Genomic DNA, 17,451 nt, shown 5'->3' on the forward strand with positions numbered 1-17,451 from the left:
ATAAATAACCACACACTGTGATCTGATTAAGTGATGAAATCTGACGCAGAACATAAAAACAGCAGTGACATGAACAGCTGCGTTTGGAACGAGCAGGATCTACAGGAATCGGAATGAATAAGGGGATGTATTCAATAATGTGCCAGGTAGCCCCCAGGGAAGAAGTGGGCTAAGACAGCTCTGTTGTAAAGAGTTTTAAAGTGAGCCAGGCAATGCAGGTCGGGTCCTCCTGCCCCTCTGAAAGACAACATCAGGAGCTTTACTAGCTGCGGATGCCATGTGGCTTCTGGTGGCTCATCTGGATACCCAGGTGTGCACAGAGAAAAGGACAATTGAACATGATTAAATAGAGGTACTCCAAAATGATTGCCCAAAAGAACGCTGAAATCAGAAGTACTGAAAAAGGAAGATATCTGACAGTCTCTTTTCAGCTTAGCTCCACTTCTCCCCACCTCTGAGAGAGTCTGGTGTGTTCCCGTTGACCTGTTCCCACGCAAGCCTGACTATGTACTGGTTTATCAGTGTTCCCCAAATTTTAAAAGGCCCTCTTCTTAGCCACATTCTGCTTCTCAGAAGGTGGGGCCCATGAATTCCTATTTTAAAAACCTCCTCAGGGGATCATAATTCATGATAGCCAAGTCTATGTCACTCTTAAATATTTATCTTACGATGCCTTCTGTTGCAATTATTTTTAGTATTTGGGTATGATTTTTAACTTTTTCACTTAGACTGTAAACTCCTACAAGGAAAGAATTTGTTTAATACTTTCTTTAGTCCAACTCTCAGGACTTGGAGAGAGCACAGTATAGTGGAAGCATCAGTAAAGCTCGTTGATTGAACAAATTTATTCTCCAAAATGAATGAATGAACAAATGAATGAATGACATCGTTTGAGAGATGCTAAAAGTGAAGGGCCAGGTTTTTTTTTTTTTTGGAGAGGTTTTCGCTATAGGGCTCGTGTGCTCGCCAGACAGACAGAGAGAGACAGAGAGACAGAAAGTGAGAAATCACCCCCCGCAATCTCTTCTTCTCCATTCTCCTCTCAGGATCTTGGGCATGCATGGACACACGCCCGGTGTGAGTTTTAAGCCACTGGGTCCAGGACGCGAACCACGGTCGACTACATGGGAGTCCAGCGACATAGCCATTATGCTATCTGCTGGTCCCAGGGGCCAGGCTTTTCACCAGCTTGCCACAGTACTCTTAGATACCTGCCTCTCATATGTTAGGCACTGTTTCTAATAATCTTATTAAAGTGTAAGTAAGTTTCTTGAGAGGGATAACGTATCACCTGAGGACTGTAATAACAGAGTAAGGGCTGTGAGGGACAAAGGGCAGAGATAAAAGTCTGTCTGAGGAAAAGTTTAGAGCCCGGGCACAAGAGAGGACCTGACTGAACACACTGTGGAGGTTAATACTGGGAAGGGCAGAGGTGTTTTTTGGGAAGGAACTGAGAAATCGGGAGGGCAGGATTGAGAAAGCGCTAGCAGAGGATGTCGGAAACAAACCTGTTTCTTCCCAATTTTGTTTAAAGTTGGCCATAAATTGAGGGAGAAAATGAGAGAGAAGGAATAGAAGATCAGAACCAACTTTCAGAAGGGAACATCCAGGCCTGCGAGTGGCACAGACATCAAGGCAGCTGGATCCCACATAGCTGATTCAGCGGTTTGAGTACTGGGCCCAGAGGCTGGCTTGAAATCACTCCCGGTGCTTGAGTGTGCAGGCCCAAAATCCTGAGAGGAGAAAATATTGCCACATAGTCATCCCCAGAGAGATTTCTCACTTTTCCTCTCTCTCTCTCTCTCTGTTGATCTCTCTCTGGCAAGCACATGGGTTCCATAGCAAAAGCAAAAGCAAAAAAAAAAAAAAAAAAAAAGAGCATCCCAAAAAAATTGAAATACATTTCAAATTTCAATATCACTATGTCAAAGTGTTTAACTTAGTGTGTGTATTAGAATTTTATTACATTACTTATGCAAGTGAATCCTAAGAGTTTGGAAATCATTACTGATGCTGAAATTAGGGACCAGCAGTGAGCATAATGGCTATGTCGCTGGACTCCCACGTAGTTGACTGCGGTTCGAGTCCTGGACCCAGTGGCTTAAAACTCACGCCGGGCATGTGTGCATGCATGCTCAAGATCCCGAGAGGAGAATGGAGGAGAAGGGATTGCGGTGTGGCCATCCTCCCTGGGGGGTGATTTCTCACTTTCTGTCTCTCTCTGTCTGGCGAGTGCATGCGCTCTATAGCAAAAACCTCTAAAAAAAAAAAGGAAATTATATTACAATATTGTACTGAAATTCTATAACACTATTACCAAAACTACTTTTAAAAGAAGAAAAATGGGGCAGCCAGAGGCCTGGTGATTAAGGTGGCTGGCTCCCACAAGGCTGGGAGTCCTGGACCCTTGAAAAAGTCCTGGTTTGAGTCCTGGACCCTTGAAAAAGACATGCAAGGCACATGTGCATGCATGCCCAAAAGTCCCGAAAGGAGGGAGGAGAGGAGAGGGGACTCTGGCATGACCATCTCCCCTACTCCCTCCCAAGGGCATGTACCTCTCGTAAACTAAAAAGAAGAAAAGAGATGGACCAAAACTGAGTGACCACAATTCTTCCTAAGGGTAAATTAAAATGCATTTTTAGAAGAAATAAGTAGGTAGACCTTTGGGGTGGAGGTGAAACTCCTAATGAGTACACAGGCGCAATAGGAAAAGATGGTTCCTAAATTATGAATAATAAGAAGAGAGGGATTTTTTTTTTTAATTGCTCCACAGAAAAAGTAGTAAAGACAGAAAGGAAAACAGAAAAGAAAAAAAGCCAGCAAGGCTTGGCCCTCCAATGGGGATAGTCCAGTGAGAGGAAATCCTAGGTGGCAAAAACAAATGTGAGTACAGGAGCTGGAGGAGGACAGAGCTGACATCTGAAAAACAGACATAAGGGGTGATTTCAATGTCTAGGATGGAACACAACCACCTATTCTGTCAATCTGTAAAGAGTTAAGTTTCTATGATGAGTAACCCATTATAATAAATGCTCTCTCCTATCCCAGGAGCTGTTTAGAAAGAATGCTTAAAAACCCTATCACATTTAATTGCAGGACAGGAAACAAAGTGAACTCTTCATTCATTTACTGACTTACTTATTATTCCACAAATAATGTATTCAGTGTCCACTGAGGCACTGGAGACATCCTGAAGAACAGAGTAAAACAGGTCCTGGCTCTCATGACACGCTCAATTCCGTATTTCTTGATTTCTGCTCATGGTACCTACTCTTGAGCTTTCCCCCCCACTTTTAATATACCTACTGTCTTTGTACAAAATCACTCAACTTAATTTCCTGAAACGATTTCTAGAACAAAGTACAGCGTACAAAGAGAGATTTGTAGCAAAGCAGCACAAAAGGAAGGTTGGATCTAATAGCTCCTTTCTCCTTACATGTTTCTACAGTGACCTATCATGTTTGTTAATTATTTCTCATCATGTTCATCTGAAACAATCTACAGTAAATTGCAATATAATCAAAAAGCCTGGCTGTCATGGGAACTACGACCTACAGGCTGCTTGTTTTAACAAAGGAGCAGAGGAGTCTCAGAAAAAGAGCTGACTCAGAGTCAAGGAAACCAGGCCCTAGTCTTTGATGAGCTACTCTTTGCTCCGTAACCATGAAAGGGGAATTTATTCTGTCTGGGTCTTATTTTTATCATCTGTAATATGAGAGGCTAGATCAGACAATCTTTGAGGTACCTTCCTGTTCTAAGATTTTTTTTTTTGCTCTAAAGCTTTATAGTAAAAAATTATTATAAGTTAAATATTTTCTAACTCTAGCAGCTTAAAAATTTTAGTACTCATTCTGAACATTTAAAAATAGACACCTGGAAATAATTTGCAGATATGAGACAAAAAGTTCTGAGATCTTAAAAAAAAATTGGCATATTATGCTATTATCAAATCATCGTTAAGTACTTTTATATTTAAACAGCTTAATTGGAATGGAATCTTAAGTCCTCCAGATATTTCTTCCAAATTTCTTCTAGCATGTAAATTCCACAGGCCACTTTATCTTTAGCATCTCAGTTTTCACTCGCTTTATGCCCTCACTCAAATTGCTTCCACTTTACAATACCTCTAATTTGCCTCCTTTAGCCAACAAATACTTCCAGCCACTACATTTTTTTTTTTTGGTGGGTGGGGGGAGGGCTTTCCAGTAAAAACCTGAAAACCTGCTAGACAAATTCTAAAAAAGCTGTAACACTCTGCCAGTCATTACTTTTTCAGTGAACTATCATCCCAGTTCCTTATATCAATCATGAGGTTCTGAGATTCTAGAAACAATTCTGGGAGAATTTTCCATGCCGACCTTTTCTTTTTTTCTTTTTCATTGAAGATTTCCTCCCAGCATATTGTAGGAAAGGGAAATCAACTAGGTCATCCTCCTGTTTAAAAACCTTCAGACTACCCCCTTATTTACTAACAATACCCAAATTCCTGTCCTGGCGTTCAAGGCCTTACAGAGGTGATCTCCAGCCAATCCAGATGGCTGCATGTCACACCATCACTCCAGTATCCCAATCTGCAGCTAGGAACATCTTACTTACTTCTTCCTGAAAAAGCCTTTCTTGGCACACTTTAGGAGCCTCCTCTACCATAGCAATACTTCCTCTACCATGGTATGCCAGCAGATGGACATGTATTATTGGGTTGTCCGGAAAGTCATGACACATTGTTGAATAGAAAAATACATCATGACTTTCCTGATGACTTACTAGTTTATAAACCAATGATCTGTCTTGCTTTTCCTCATAACTATAACTTCTTTGAGGATAAGGGGCCCTGTGCTAATCTCCTAAGTATTCTCTCCAAAGCCTGATGCTGTCACAAGGTTGCAGTTCCAGGGAGAGCCATGCCCTTCTATGTAAAAATATTTTCACATACCATTCACTTAATTTTTCATCCTGAATGAATGATAGCATTGTTGGTAGAGACATGATTACACATATGAACATGAATTCCCCCTGCCACACACACACACACACACACACACACACACAAAACCCATAAAAACAAAAAACAAAAAAAAACAGAACCAAAAAAGTTCCTTCTACATCTGTGATTTTGACTTAAGAATGCAAAGTTGAATTTGGAAATGAGAAGAAGAAAATGTAATCTTTTATTTATTTATTTATTTATTTTGAGAGGTTTCTGCAATAGGGCACGTGTGCTCGTCAGACAGACAGAGAGAGACAGAGAGACAGAAAGCGAGAAATCACCCCTCCATGGGGGATGGCCATGCCACAATCCCTTCTCCTCCATTCTCTTCTCGGGATCTTGGGCACGCATGCACACGCGCCCAGCGTGAGTTTAAGCCACCGGGTCCGGGACGCGAACCGCAGTCGACTATGTGGGAGTCCAACGACATAGCCATTATGCTTACTGCTGGTCCCGACAATGTAATCTTAAGATAATGGAGAAAAGAAAGCTTCTTTTGAAGACAAACTCTGTGTCATTCACAATCATAAGAAGGAACTGATCTATAGGTGTCGAAAACCTCTAAAGGTGTGGAATGAGGGAGAGCAGAGCAGGAGGAATCGCTGCACAGATTGGCCTTCCCAGATGCATGTATCCTGTACCTTTAAATAATACCTTGTGTCTGGACGGTGATTTCTGTCAATGAAGATTACTGGCATAGAAACCAGACTCAACCTTCTGAAGTGTATGGCAGCTGGAGGTACAATGCTACTACGTGCAAGGACAAGGAAAAAGTCAAATACTTGCTTCCTTGGAAGAAAGAAAATCATGTATGTTAGGTATTTCAGTCAAATAATTTTGTCTGCTTATAATTTTAGTTAATTTTTTTTCTAGCTTAGGATGTAACAAAGGGAAACTGCGATAATCATATTTTATAAGTGGATGATTCCAATGAAAAGCATTTTTAGAGTTTATTTCTGGATTCTTCAGGAGGAAGATGTCCTCAGTTAAACACACTAGACGGATTTTCACAGTACAAATAATAGTACCTGTTTTCTTCTCTAAGATCATTTTCCAAGGCCCGAGTTTCCCGCTCTGACTTCTGGGATCTTGTGTAGTCTCTCCAGGCCCGCAGAACTTTCAGTTGCAATTTCCAGTTGGACAGGGTCCCAGCTTTCCCCAGCTTAATCCTATGATCGAGAATCAGCTTGTGCCAGGCAGAGAAATACCGTTTTTGACACTGCAATGAAAACGTTAAGAAAATCAGTGATCAGTGGTGGTGTGCCCAACATGGTCACGCACTGCCTAATGACATGTCAACAATGAACTGCATCTGTTGTGGTGCCTATGATTATAACGGAGCCAGAAATGCCTAGTGATATCATAGCTACTGTAAGATACAATGTATATCGCTCACAAGGTGCTAATGTAAACAAACCTACTGCATTGCCAAGCATATCAAAGCATAGCATATGCAACTATTTACAGTAATACTTTGATAATAATAAATGACTATGTTGCTGGTTTATGTATTTACCAGATTATACTTTGTTTTCTTCTGTTTTCTGTTTGTTTGCTTGTTTTTATTTGTTTGTTTGTTTGTTTATTTTGCCATAGGGCATCTGCATTCACACACACGCACACACACAAATCACTCACACACACACACCCTCCCCAGAGAAGGATGGCCATACTACAATCCTATCCCCTCCATTCTCTTCCCACACACATGCACACATGTCTGGTATGTCCCTCAGGTCACCAGGTTCAGAACCCAAACCTCAAACTTGGCCATGTGGGAGCCAGTGCTTTACCCGCCACATTACCTACTGGCTTTGTACTACACTTTGTAATCATTATTTTAGAATGTACTTCTACTCATTAAAAAAAAAAAAAGATGTTTACTGTAAAACAGCATGCCAAGTTAAGCCTGCAGGAGCCTCATTCATCTCTTGCTTACTATTTCTTGACTGCATCATTTTCCCTTTTTTTTTTTTTTTAGGGGGGGGAGAGTTTTTTGTTTTTAGGTGGGGGAGAGATTTTTGCTATAGGGTACAGGTGCTCACCAGAGACACAGAAAGATAATAAAGCGAGAAATCACCCCTCTGTGGAGATGACCATGCTGCAATCCCTTCCCTCCATTCTCCGCTCAGGATTTTAGGCACACATGCATATGTATGTGCCCAGTATGAGTTTAAGCTGCTGGGTCAGGAACCACAGTCGACTAGGTAGGAGTCCAGCAACATAACCATTATGCCCTTCTGCTGGTCCCTATGCCATATTTTTACTATACGTTTTCTACATTTAGATACGTAAATACTTACCACTATGCTACAATTGCCTATGACCTCACTACAGTAACATGCTGTAGTTTCGTAGCTTAGGGGCAACAGGCTATCCCCATAGCCTGGGTGTGTGGTGGATCACCCCATCCAAGTTGGTATAGTACTCTGTGATGTCTGCTGACAATTGCCTAATGATACATTTCTCAGAATGTGTCTATATCGTTGGAGACTCTGTCTGTCTACAAGACTCTAACTGTGAAAGCCCTTTCCTCAGGTTTCTTCCTCACATTTTCTAACAAATCTATGAATGTTTCTCTCTCTCTCTCTCTATTATTTATTATTTTTTAAAGATATGGTCTTGCTATGTTGCAATCTTCCTGTCTCAGTCTCATAAGCAGTGGAGACTACAGAATCATGCCACCATGCCTGGCTGTTTGTAGGATGGGCTGGGAATCTAACCTGAGCCTCCCATGTGGCCTTAGACAGCTGAGTAGCTATATCAGCCAGCAGGTGTTGCTGCAGCTGGGCTGGAACTGTTGTCTTGATGGAAAAGAACAGACAAAAAACAATCCTTGACACTAGTAGTAACGAGAAATATTCAAGTCATGCAACCCAGGCATTCTCTGTCTCACAACTAAAACTAATGCACTTAATTCTCACTGTAAGGCACTAGTCCTACAGGGAACTAGAAGCACATGTCACATTAAGACAGGAACTAAGGGGCTTGTTTGACAGGCTTCGATGACCTGCACTCAACATGGCTTTCCCTGCCAGGCTATTTTTAAGCTTAAAAATACCAACCATTTAATTCATTCCTGTTCCTGGCACCACTGATGTCCCGTACAAGCAAACACAGCAGATCCCATGAGGACAGAATGGAGTCTCTGGTCCCAGAGAACAAGATAGCTAAAAACGATTTCAGCTGGGTTACCATGGTCTGCATTTGGGATTTTAGTGAGCAGACTGAGGGAGCCTAGATGTTCAGCTAACTATAATCTTCCACTCTATGCCTCTGACAGCAAGTTAGACAAGGTCCACTGACCCTAGGATGTCCCCAAGCTAGTACTTTATTTCTGATCCTAATCTAAGAAAAACTGCTGAGACCTAATTCCTGTCCTCATCTTCTTCACAGCAAACTTTATGTTCTTTATAGATCAAATTATGTTTAGCTCTCTGCCTCAACACCAGCCATACATACTGTTTCAGTTTTTCCCGTCTACGTTCATAAGAACTTCTCTGTCCTTTTCTGTCTTTGCCTGACTACTTGAGGTGCCCATCTCTCAGGAAGCCCTCCTGCTACCAAACGCTTTTCCTAAATATAAGGTCTGTCTGCTGTGTTCCTAGAGCAACCTGTTTTTCTCGGTCAAAACTCATCACATTATATCAGAATCCCTGGTTTACTGATTTCCACTGGACTGAGCCTCCGGAGGGAAGGGAACAGGTCCCATGAATGAGTATGGGAAATCCGAGAGTGGCATTGGGTGCGGAGAGCACGGAAATATAAAGTAACCTCACAGGAAGTGACTCTGCAGGAAGCGCTGGGAAGGCCTGCTCCCAGTTTCAAGGACTTGGCAGCATTACCAGGGCCAGCCCTATTCGCTGCTTCCTTCTCTGTAAGAGGACTTAACTTTCACTGTCCTACTAAGCACCCACCACTGTGCTTGAATTTGGGAACACTTGGGCAAGATGGCTTAAGATACAATCTCTACTTCTGAAAGGTCATAGGGAATGAGGATATAAAAATTAAGAGAGTAGAAACATAAAGAAGCATATGCTAGAATTCACAGAAATAGTCAATTTGTACAGAAATGTTTTCTACTAAGGGTACCAGTTTAGACGAACTACTTAATATACTTTATTTAATAACTTCTTATTAGAACAATCCACAAGAAACTTTAAAAAGCTCTTATTCCCTTCCTAGTATGTCAAATGAGGGCACATTTTTTCAGATCTCAATTCTGGTTTCCTTGGAAGGAAGGAAAGAAGGAAGGAAGGAAGGGAGAGAGACAGGGAGGGAGGGAGGGAGGGAGGAGGATGGGGGAGAGGGTGGAGAGATGTGATGAATACAGGATATCCTGTCAGTCACAGCAAGAAGACATAGCTGTCAGGTTGAGGAGGTATGCTTTTTTGCATTATTATTTGTTTATATCACAAAATGTAGCATTAAAAAAATGGTGTTAACTTGTGTGCTATTATCAAAAGAAAATATCCTGTGTTTATTCATTCCTTTTGAATGACTTGGTAAAATATTCTGTACATAGCTATCTCTAATTTTAACTCTTGGATTATTTCTAATCATGAAACAGTGGAAATATAATCTACCCTGACAATAATAACACTATTAATACTGTCCTTGCATTTCTATATTCCTCCTCTCTGATGTTCAAAGCACCCTACAGGTGTTATTTTATTAACTCTTAGACCATCATTACTTTGTAGATATGATTTACCTCACCAAGCTAAAACTTCAAATAGAGAAAAGTTTAATGACTAAACTCACAAAGTAAAGAGTTAGTGGTACATTTTTCTCTCTCTCTCTCTCTCTTTTTGAGAGGTTTTTGCTATAGGGTGCGACAGAAAGTGAGAAATCACCCCCTGGGCGGATGGCCATGCTGCAATCCCTTCTCCTCCATTCTCCTCTCAGGATCTTGGGCATGCACGCACACACGCTCAGTGTGAGTTTAAGCCACCGGGTCCAGGACTCAAACTGCTCAGGTGGGGTTTACGCCACCGGGTCCAGGACTCAAACTGCAGTCGACTACGTGGGTGTCCAGCAACATAGCCATTATGCCAACTGCTGGTCCCAGGAGTTAGTGGTACATCTAAGGCCAACGCAGGAATATTATAGCATCCTGATGACTCTAAATTAATTAGGGGGAAAAAAAAACCCTCTTGAAAAGGAAGGGCAAATTCTCTGGTTCTCATATAATGAAAGAGAACTCTGTACATAACTTACTATGGTAAACAAGCATATCTGAATTCAGGAAGGGAGAATTTGACTTTGTAAATGGCCAGACAGTGAGAAGGTGGCTAAGGCAGCTGGATCCCAAGTGGCTGACCTTGCAGATCAAGTTCTGGACCCAACGGTTGAGAAAAACACTATGTGCATGTGTGCATGCCCAAAATCCCCAGAGGAGAATGAAGGAGAAAGGACTTTGGTGTGGCCATCTCACCCTGGGGGGTGCCTTCCCACATGCCCTCTCCCTTCTCTCCCGCAAGTGCACACTCTCTCTGGCAACTTAAAAAAAATTCTGTAGTCAATATATTTCTTCAGAAACACCTAAGTTGAGACTTTGAGAGCAACAGGTTCCATTTACATAGTCTATAACCCGGGGTCAGCAGGTGGCGTGGTGGTTAAGGGCACTGGACTCCCACATGACCAACCACGGTTCAAGTCCTAGACCTGGTGGCTTGCTTTCTCACTTTCTCTCTCTTGGTCCCACTCTGGTTAAATTAAAAATAAATAAGTAAATGAAGTTAAATTAAATATATTTTTTAAAATCTATAATTCAGTTTCACTACACAGAGGTTAACAGTAGCAAAGTGACTACTTTCTTGAAACTGACTTGGCTATTGGTTTTATTCCTCCTTGCTCAAAAAAGCAGTCCCATTAAATTTTAAATTAAAAGTAATAAAGAATGAATCAAGAATAGCTGCTTAGTTATTCTTGCATCATAGCAAACATTACTCAGGTAAGTAGGAGCTCCACAAATGTACTTGGAAAAACATATTTGGAAAAGGAATATATTCACAATCTCACCTTCTCTGGAAGAGGATGGAAACTCTGTTTTTATTTCGAAGGGAGGAGAAATGTCATATTTCCAAAGACATGAAGTATTTATTCTTTCTATTCCTCCTTCCTACCAATAATTCCCTGCTTCCCCCAGGCCCATTTCTCTCCTTTAGTTCTACACTCTGGAACTAGTACAACACTCTCTGAAATAAGAATGATTATTTAAAGCCAAAACTGGATTGGAAGAGGAATATGTTCTGTTTAAGCCAGAATTTACAGTTTTAGCTAGCCAGGTTACTAGTCTGACTTCCTTCCATTTCTTTCCTAGTTCATTTATTTATGTACTATGTTTTTATTTCTGATAGATTTTCAAATATAATCATGCATTCTTTTCCTAACTTCTAGTATCTCTTTATCACAGGCTTGATAGAGGTAAATAAAATATAAAAAATCACTGTGGGAGGAACTATTCCTAAATACGTATCTATAATAACTTTTAAAATGAAATACTACAATGTGAAACTTAAAAAGTTTTTAAGTGAAATGCTTTCCTGCCCTCAAAATCTTCCACAAAACATCATTTGGTTGTTAAGGATTCCACTCAAGGGAAGAAATGACAGCTCGCCCTGCTAAATTTATTACCTGCACTGGAGTTGCCCTCGTTCTGTTGGCAAGAAAAGCTCTTCCCTGAAGTGTAATCACACTGCTGTCACTGGGAATGATTGACGTTAGGTAGAACAGCAATTTGCTATCTAATCTTCATTGTAATTCTAACCCTGTCACTAGAGATGCTTGTTCTGATTAATGAAGTGGGTAACTCATCAAAATTCCTCAGCTATTTTCCTTTTGTCAGAAAGCTCAGAGATAATTGCATCAAAATTCTCTGTCTTGGAAAAATAAACAATGAATTGTAAAGAGGACAAAAATGTCAACAAGTTTACAATTTGTTTCTGCTGAATGGGACTAACTGTGGTGCAACTAGTAGCGGAAGGGAGTTGGCCAAGGTTCCAGTGTCGGGAAGGAAACTACAATCCCCCTGAGGCCCCAAATGACTCTCCATGGCTTCCAGGCCAAAAGTAACAGATACCTTTTGCTACAAAAGGAAGCAATCCCCAACTTCCTTTTCCTTGTGGGGATCTCCACATGAAGGCAAAGACCAACAGGTGCTTCGAAGCACATGGGAGTTGGGGAGAGAAGCGTCTTTATCATGGTGAAATAAGTCATCGGTATGAAGAAGCAGTGCTGAATTTTGCAGTGGAAAAGCCCGTCCTATTTTGGATTTTCGTAATTTTGCCCCAAAGAGAAGAGAGGAACTCACAGAACCCAACCATACATAGTCCTCTAATGAATTACATTAGAGGAAACAGATTTAGTTCCCCGAACACAGCGCTAAGACCTGGACTTGCCATTGGGCTCCATGGAAAAACCTAGAGGCCTAAACTTTGATCGCTGCAGTGCCAAATACTATCATTAGCCACAGACAAAAATCTACTTTTGTTATAACCTGGAAGATGGGATGCTTATTTTACTTCTATATTTAAGATTTTCTCCATCCTCTTTTAAACTTTTTTAAAAACACCCTTATTATAGAAATTTAACAAACATACCCAAAAGTAGAAGAAAAAAAATAAACCTTCACTTAGCTTCAAAAATGATCAACATTTTGCCAATTTTGTTTCGTCTCTCCCCCAACTTTTTCTTTTTGAGAATTTAAAAATAAATCCCAGACACCAGACATTATATCATTTTATCCACAAATATGTCAGCATGTACTACTACTAACTTAAGACTGTTTATAAATTCTTAATTCTTGCTAAGAAGTTTCTGTCAATACTAATGGTTACAGTTATCTAACAGTTACTCTATTTCACTCAGCAAGTAGTACAATTTCAAAAAGTAATTGCTTAGTCTTGCCACATAGTAAATTTCTTTTCTTCCTTTTTTTTTTTTTCTTTTTAGGTTTTTGCCATACTGCATGTGTGCTTGCCAGAAAGATAGAGAAAATGAGAAGTAACCTCAGGGGGATGGCCACCCCACAACCTTTCCATTCCTCCAGTCTCCCCTCAGGATTTGGGGCACGTGTGCACATGTGCCTGGTATGATTTTTAAGCCCTGGGTCTGGGACTTGAACCACAGTTGACCATGTGGGAGTCTAGTGCCTTAAGTACCACACCAACTGCTTCCCCCTCCCCATGTAATAAATTTTTACTCAATAAATCTCCCCTGGACTCTTTTGAAGAAGGGCCATATTACATAACACCACAGACCAGTTCTCATGCCCATGTCTTTAGGAAAGGCAGAACTGCTTACTGCTACCCATCACCCGTTTTTCCTTCCTCTTTATTTCTCTTCAAGATTTTATTCCCCCTTTTCACGAGTCCCTTGCTGAACTTCTCCACTCCTGGGTACACACACACAATATGCCACAGTTTACATCAGAATGTATCAGACAAATGCTGATTCACCTCCAGGGTAGTCTAACAGGAAGACAATGATGTGATGTCACTTCTCACTTGCATCCTTATAGGCCTGAGGTGTCTTGTGTTTTGAAGAAAAGGTATTCCTATTGTATAAAATTTTAGAGAGTGAGCTTCATGTATGCCAAAAGCCTTTTTCTTAAAAGCAAAACTTACTCAATACATTTTTTTTTGAAAAAAAAAAAAAAAAACCAAACAAACAAACATATATTTAAGAAAGAAACCTTTGGGATAGAAAAAAACAAACACTTCATGGTAGTTTGAAAGGCAAAAATGGGAAATCTGTTACTTGTATGGTGAGGGAATGAAGAACATAACAACAAAATAAGGAAAAAGTCTCCTTATCAAAACTGATAAAATTTTAGTGAAAGCTTTGGTAGTAATACCTTTACATCCTTCCATAAAGATATATCCCACATTGCCCATGGCAATAAATCTAGAGGGAAAGTTACATGGATCCCAATATTCTTTATGCACATGCTGGCATTTCCCTTTCTCGGCAGTTTTATTTGTAAGGAGGAGTTTCATTCATTTTCCTCTGAAAACATAAGACAAGATGGCCGACTAGATAGTTGCTCTATGTCAGCTCAGAAATAATTTTACTTCAGTGGTATGTGAGCAGTACTGATAAAACTAACATCCTTGGAAAGAAACCATGACATATAAATGAAGTATTTAACTTTAGGTTTTATCATCTGCCAGAAAAATAATCCAAGTTTCTATTCAATATATATCTCCATGTTTCTTGGTTCAGTTTGGGGTTGACTTCTGGAAGGCATTATGTCTGCCACAAGTGTAACATTAACAGTGAGTCCTTTGGGTCATTATCTTACTCTCTCTAACAGAAAAACTGAACCTAACAAGCAAGCCAAAGCCTTCTCCCAGAGAATTAAGATTTAGGTTAGTATCACACCATCTCTCATTGTTCTCCTCAACTTTCACAAACAGGAACAATCACAGAGTTTTCAATCTTAATAAGAAAACAAAAAAAAGCCTATTTTAGAATAGGGTGAGAATTAAGAAGGTCATTTTCTAACTAGTAGAAGAATTTCATAGTTAATCCCTTGTCGTTTCTGCTAATTAGCAGTGTGACACATGGACTGCTGAATCTCCCCAAGAGATTTCACTGCAAGATCAAAGAGAAAATAGGATAGGCTGGAAGTAGAAAGTTTCTACACAAAAACAGATGTTTTTGATAAAACAAAGAGACTTGGCAATGAAATGTACAGGAAAGTTGCATCAGTAGTGCTGTACCTGACCTTGTGCTTCGAGAGCCTATACTATTTCTCTCAGAAAGTTTCCTATTAACTAACATGACCTAAATGAGATGTGAAGAGAGAGTTTGAGGAAACAAATAAAATATAGAGTCAAAGCACAAAGAAGTACAAGAATCAAAGAATCCTAAGTTAGCACAACTCCTAGAAACAGATTCTTTTAAATCTTTCTGAAAATACTGTGTATAGCTATTTCAGTTGGGTTTATGCCAGTAAAATAATTTCAGGGTGCTGACAAGGGCTTCCAGTTATCTTCTTGCTTACAGCAAGTCAGCTAGGCATTTTCTTCCTTTTCATCCCATGGTCACATATAGACTGCTGAGTGCCCAATTTCATCACCCAAGGGCAGCTCAGGCTCCTTTACAAACAGGCTAGGAATGTGGACTGGGACCAAGAAAATGACCCTTGAGGCCTTGCCTAGTTCTGTGATATTTACCAGAGGACTCGTCTCTAGCCACGTCTGCATAAAAAAGCCTGAGGGATTTGGTTGGTGGGATTTTATCATGTCTCAGTTATTCTCAAATGAGGGCTCCTCAAAAAGTCCACAGAAAATGCATATTAAGAAAAAACTATGCATGGACTTAATTATTTTTTTCACCAAAATAAACTTATACTTCAAGTCCATTTTGCACAAACTTTTTCCTTTCTTTCATATTCTTAATGTATATTTATTCATTGAATCACTTTACAGCATACAAAATGAATTTCCCAGCATGAATGCACTATATATTAGTCCAGTCAAAGATATTCCCATACACATTATCTTCAACAGATAATTTTTCATTTTTGTGTCTGTTAACTGTTTTGCTTCTTTTTTTCCCCCTTATTTCCCTTCCTCCATTCTTCCCCCCTACATTTCCCACTTTGCTCCCACACAGTCTCTATTGGGTCACTGGAAAAGTCATGATGCATTTTTGCATAGAAAAACATAGAAAAGTACGTAATGACTTTTCTGGTGACCCAATAGTATCCACAGTTGCTCTCTGTTTACATACTTTCAAATCTTTCAGTTTCTACCACAGAGTGCACATATTTAGTATATATTTAGTGGGGGACATACAGTGCCTCTCTTTGATAGTCTGGCTTGCTTCGCTTAGCATTAAAATCTTCCATATTCATCCACTTTCTATCAAATGCCAGTGTCTCACTCTTTTCTAATGGCTGAGTAGTATTCCATGGTGTATATGTGACACACTTTTTCAATTCATTCATCTGGTCTTGGACATTTGGGTTGATTCCATGTCTTAGCAATTGTGAATAATGCTGCAATAAACATGGATATGCAAGTGTTTTTCCAAGTGAGTATATTCCTATCCTTTGGGTAGATACTCAGGAGTAGAACTGCTGCATCATATGGTAGTTCTATTTGTAGGTCTTTGAGAAACCTCAATATTGTTTTCCACAGTGGTTGTGCTAATTTACATTCCCAGCAACAGTGTGAGTTCCTTTTTCAACACAGCCTTGCCAGCACTTACCATTCTTTATTTTTTTAATCTTAGTCATTCTGACTGGGATTAGGTGGTATCTCATTGTGGATTTGATTTGCATCTCCCTTATGATAAGGAATGATGATATTTTTTCACATGCTTTTGGCTGTTCATGTCTGCTCAGTTCCTTTGCCCACCTTTTAATTGGACTGAATTTTTGTGGGCAAGTTGCTTGAGTTCCCTGTATATTTTGGTTATCAGATAAGGATCTGAGGGAGAGTTTGCAGAGATATTGTCCCATTCCAAGGGTTGTCTTTTCACTCTAATTACTGTTTATTTTGCTGTGCAGAAACTTTCTACCTGATGTAACTCTACTTGTTCATTTTTTGGATTACTGCCTTTGTTTTTTAGGGGTTTTCTTTAAGAAGTCTTGACCCACTCCAATGTCTCCAAGAGTTTCCCCTGTGTTTTCCACTAGTCGTTGCATAGTTTAAGGTTTTATGTTTAGATCTTTGATCCATTTTGAGTTGAGTTTTGTAAATGGTGAGAGATAGGGATCCAGTTTCATTTTTATGCAGGTGGCTATCCAGTTTTTCCAGCACTATTTACTGAAGAGAGCCCCCCTCCCCCGCCCCACTGTATTGTCTTCTGTCCTTTGCCAAAAATTAGTTTGCTGCATGTTTGGGGGTTTATTTCTGGGATCTCTGTTCTGTTCCACTGGTCTATATGCCTGATTTTGTGCCAGTACCAGCTATTTTGATTATCACAGCTTTGTAGTACATTTTGGGGTCAGGGAGTCAGATACTTCTATTCTTTTTACACAGTATTGCTTTGGCAGTACAGGGTCTTTTATGATCCCAGACAAATTCTATGATTTTTCTTTTCTAATTCTGTAAAGAGTATGTGTGGTAATTTGATTGGGATTGTGTTAAGTTTGTAGATTAATGTGGGTAAAACTGACATTTTGATTATATGAATTATTCCAATTCAGGAACATGAGAAGTCTTTCCTCTTATTTTGCATCATTTTCAATTTCATTTTTTAGTTTTTCATAGTTTTTCTTGTAGAGGTCTTTGACTTATTTGGTTAGGTTTATTCCTAGGTATATTATTTGTGGCTATTGCAAATGGGATTGCTTTCTTGTTATTCTCTTGTCTGACTGTATTAGCTAGGACTTCCAGTATTATTTTATTATTATTATTATTTTTGACAGATTTTCGCTATAGGGCGCATGCGTTCGCCACACAGAGAGAGACATAGAGACAGCGAAAAATCACCCCCCAGGGGGG

The 17,451-nt window shown here is 39.9% G+C and overlaps 1 protein-coding gene and 1 non-coding gene across 2 annotated transcripts in view; both read right to left on the reverse strand.

The window, feature by feature from the left end:
- Positions 1-17,451, reverse strand: part of CCDC191 (coiled-coil domain containing 191) — a 93,437-nt gene that overhangs the window by 39,427 nt on the left and 36,559 nt on the right. Inside the window, 1 exon segment of the mRNA XM_006161825.3 lies at positions 6,016-6,206. Coding sequence (XP_006161887.1) covers positions 6,016-6,206 — 191 coding nt within the window.
- On the reverse strand, positions 4,194-4,255 carry LOC114004619 (U7 small nuclear RNA). The gene has a single exon (XR_003546735.1). It is a non-coding gene; the product is annotated as a U7 small nuclear RNA (small nuclear RNA).

This window comes from Tupaia chinensis, unplaced genomic scaffold, assembly GCF_000334495.1.
Source record: "Tupaia chinensis unplaced genomic scaffold, TupChi_1.0 Scaffold139218_1, whole genome shotgun sequence".
Lineage (NCBI taxonomy): Eukaryota > Metazoa > Chordata > Mammalia > Scandentia > Tupaiidae > Tupaia > Tupaia belangeri.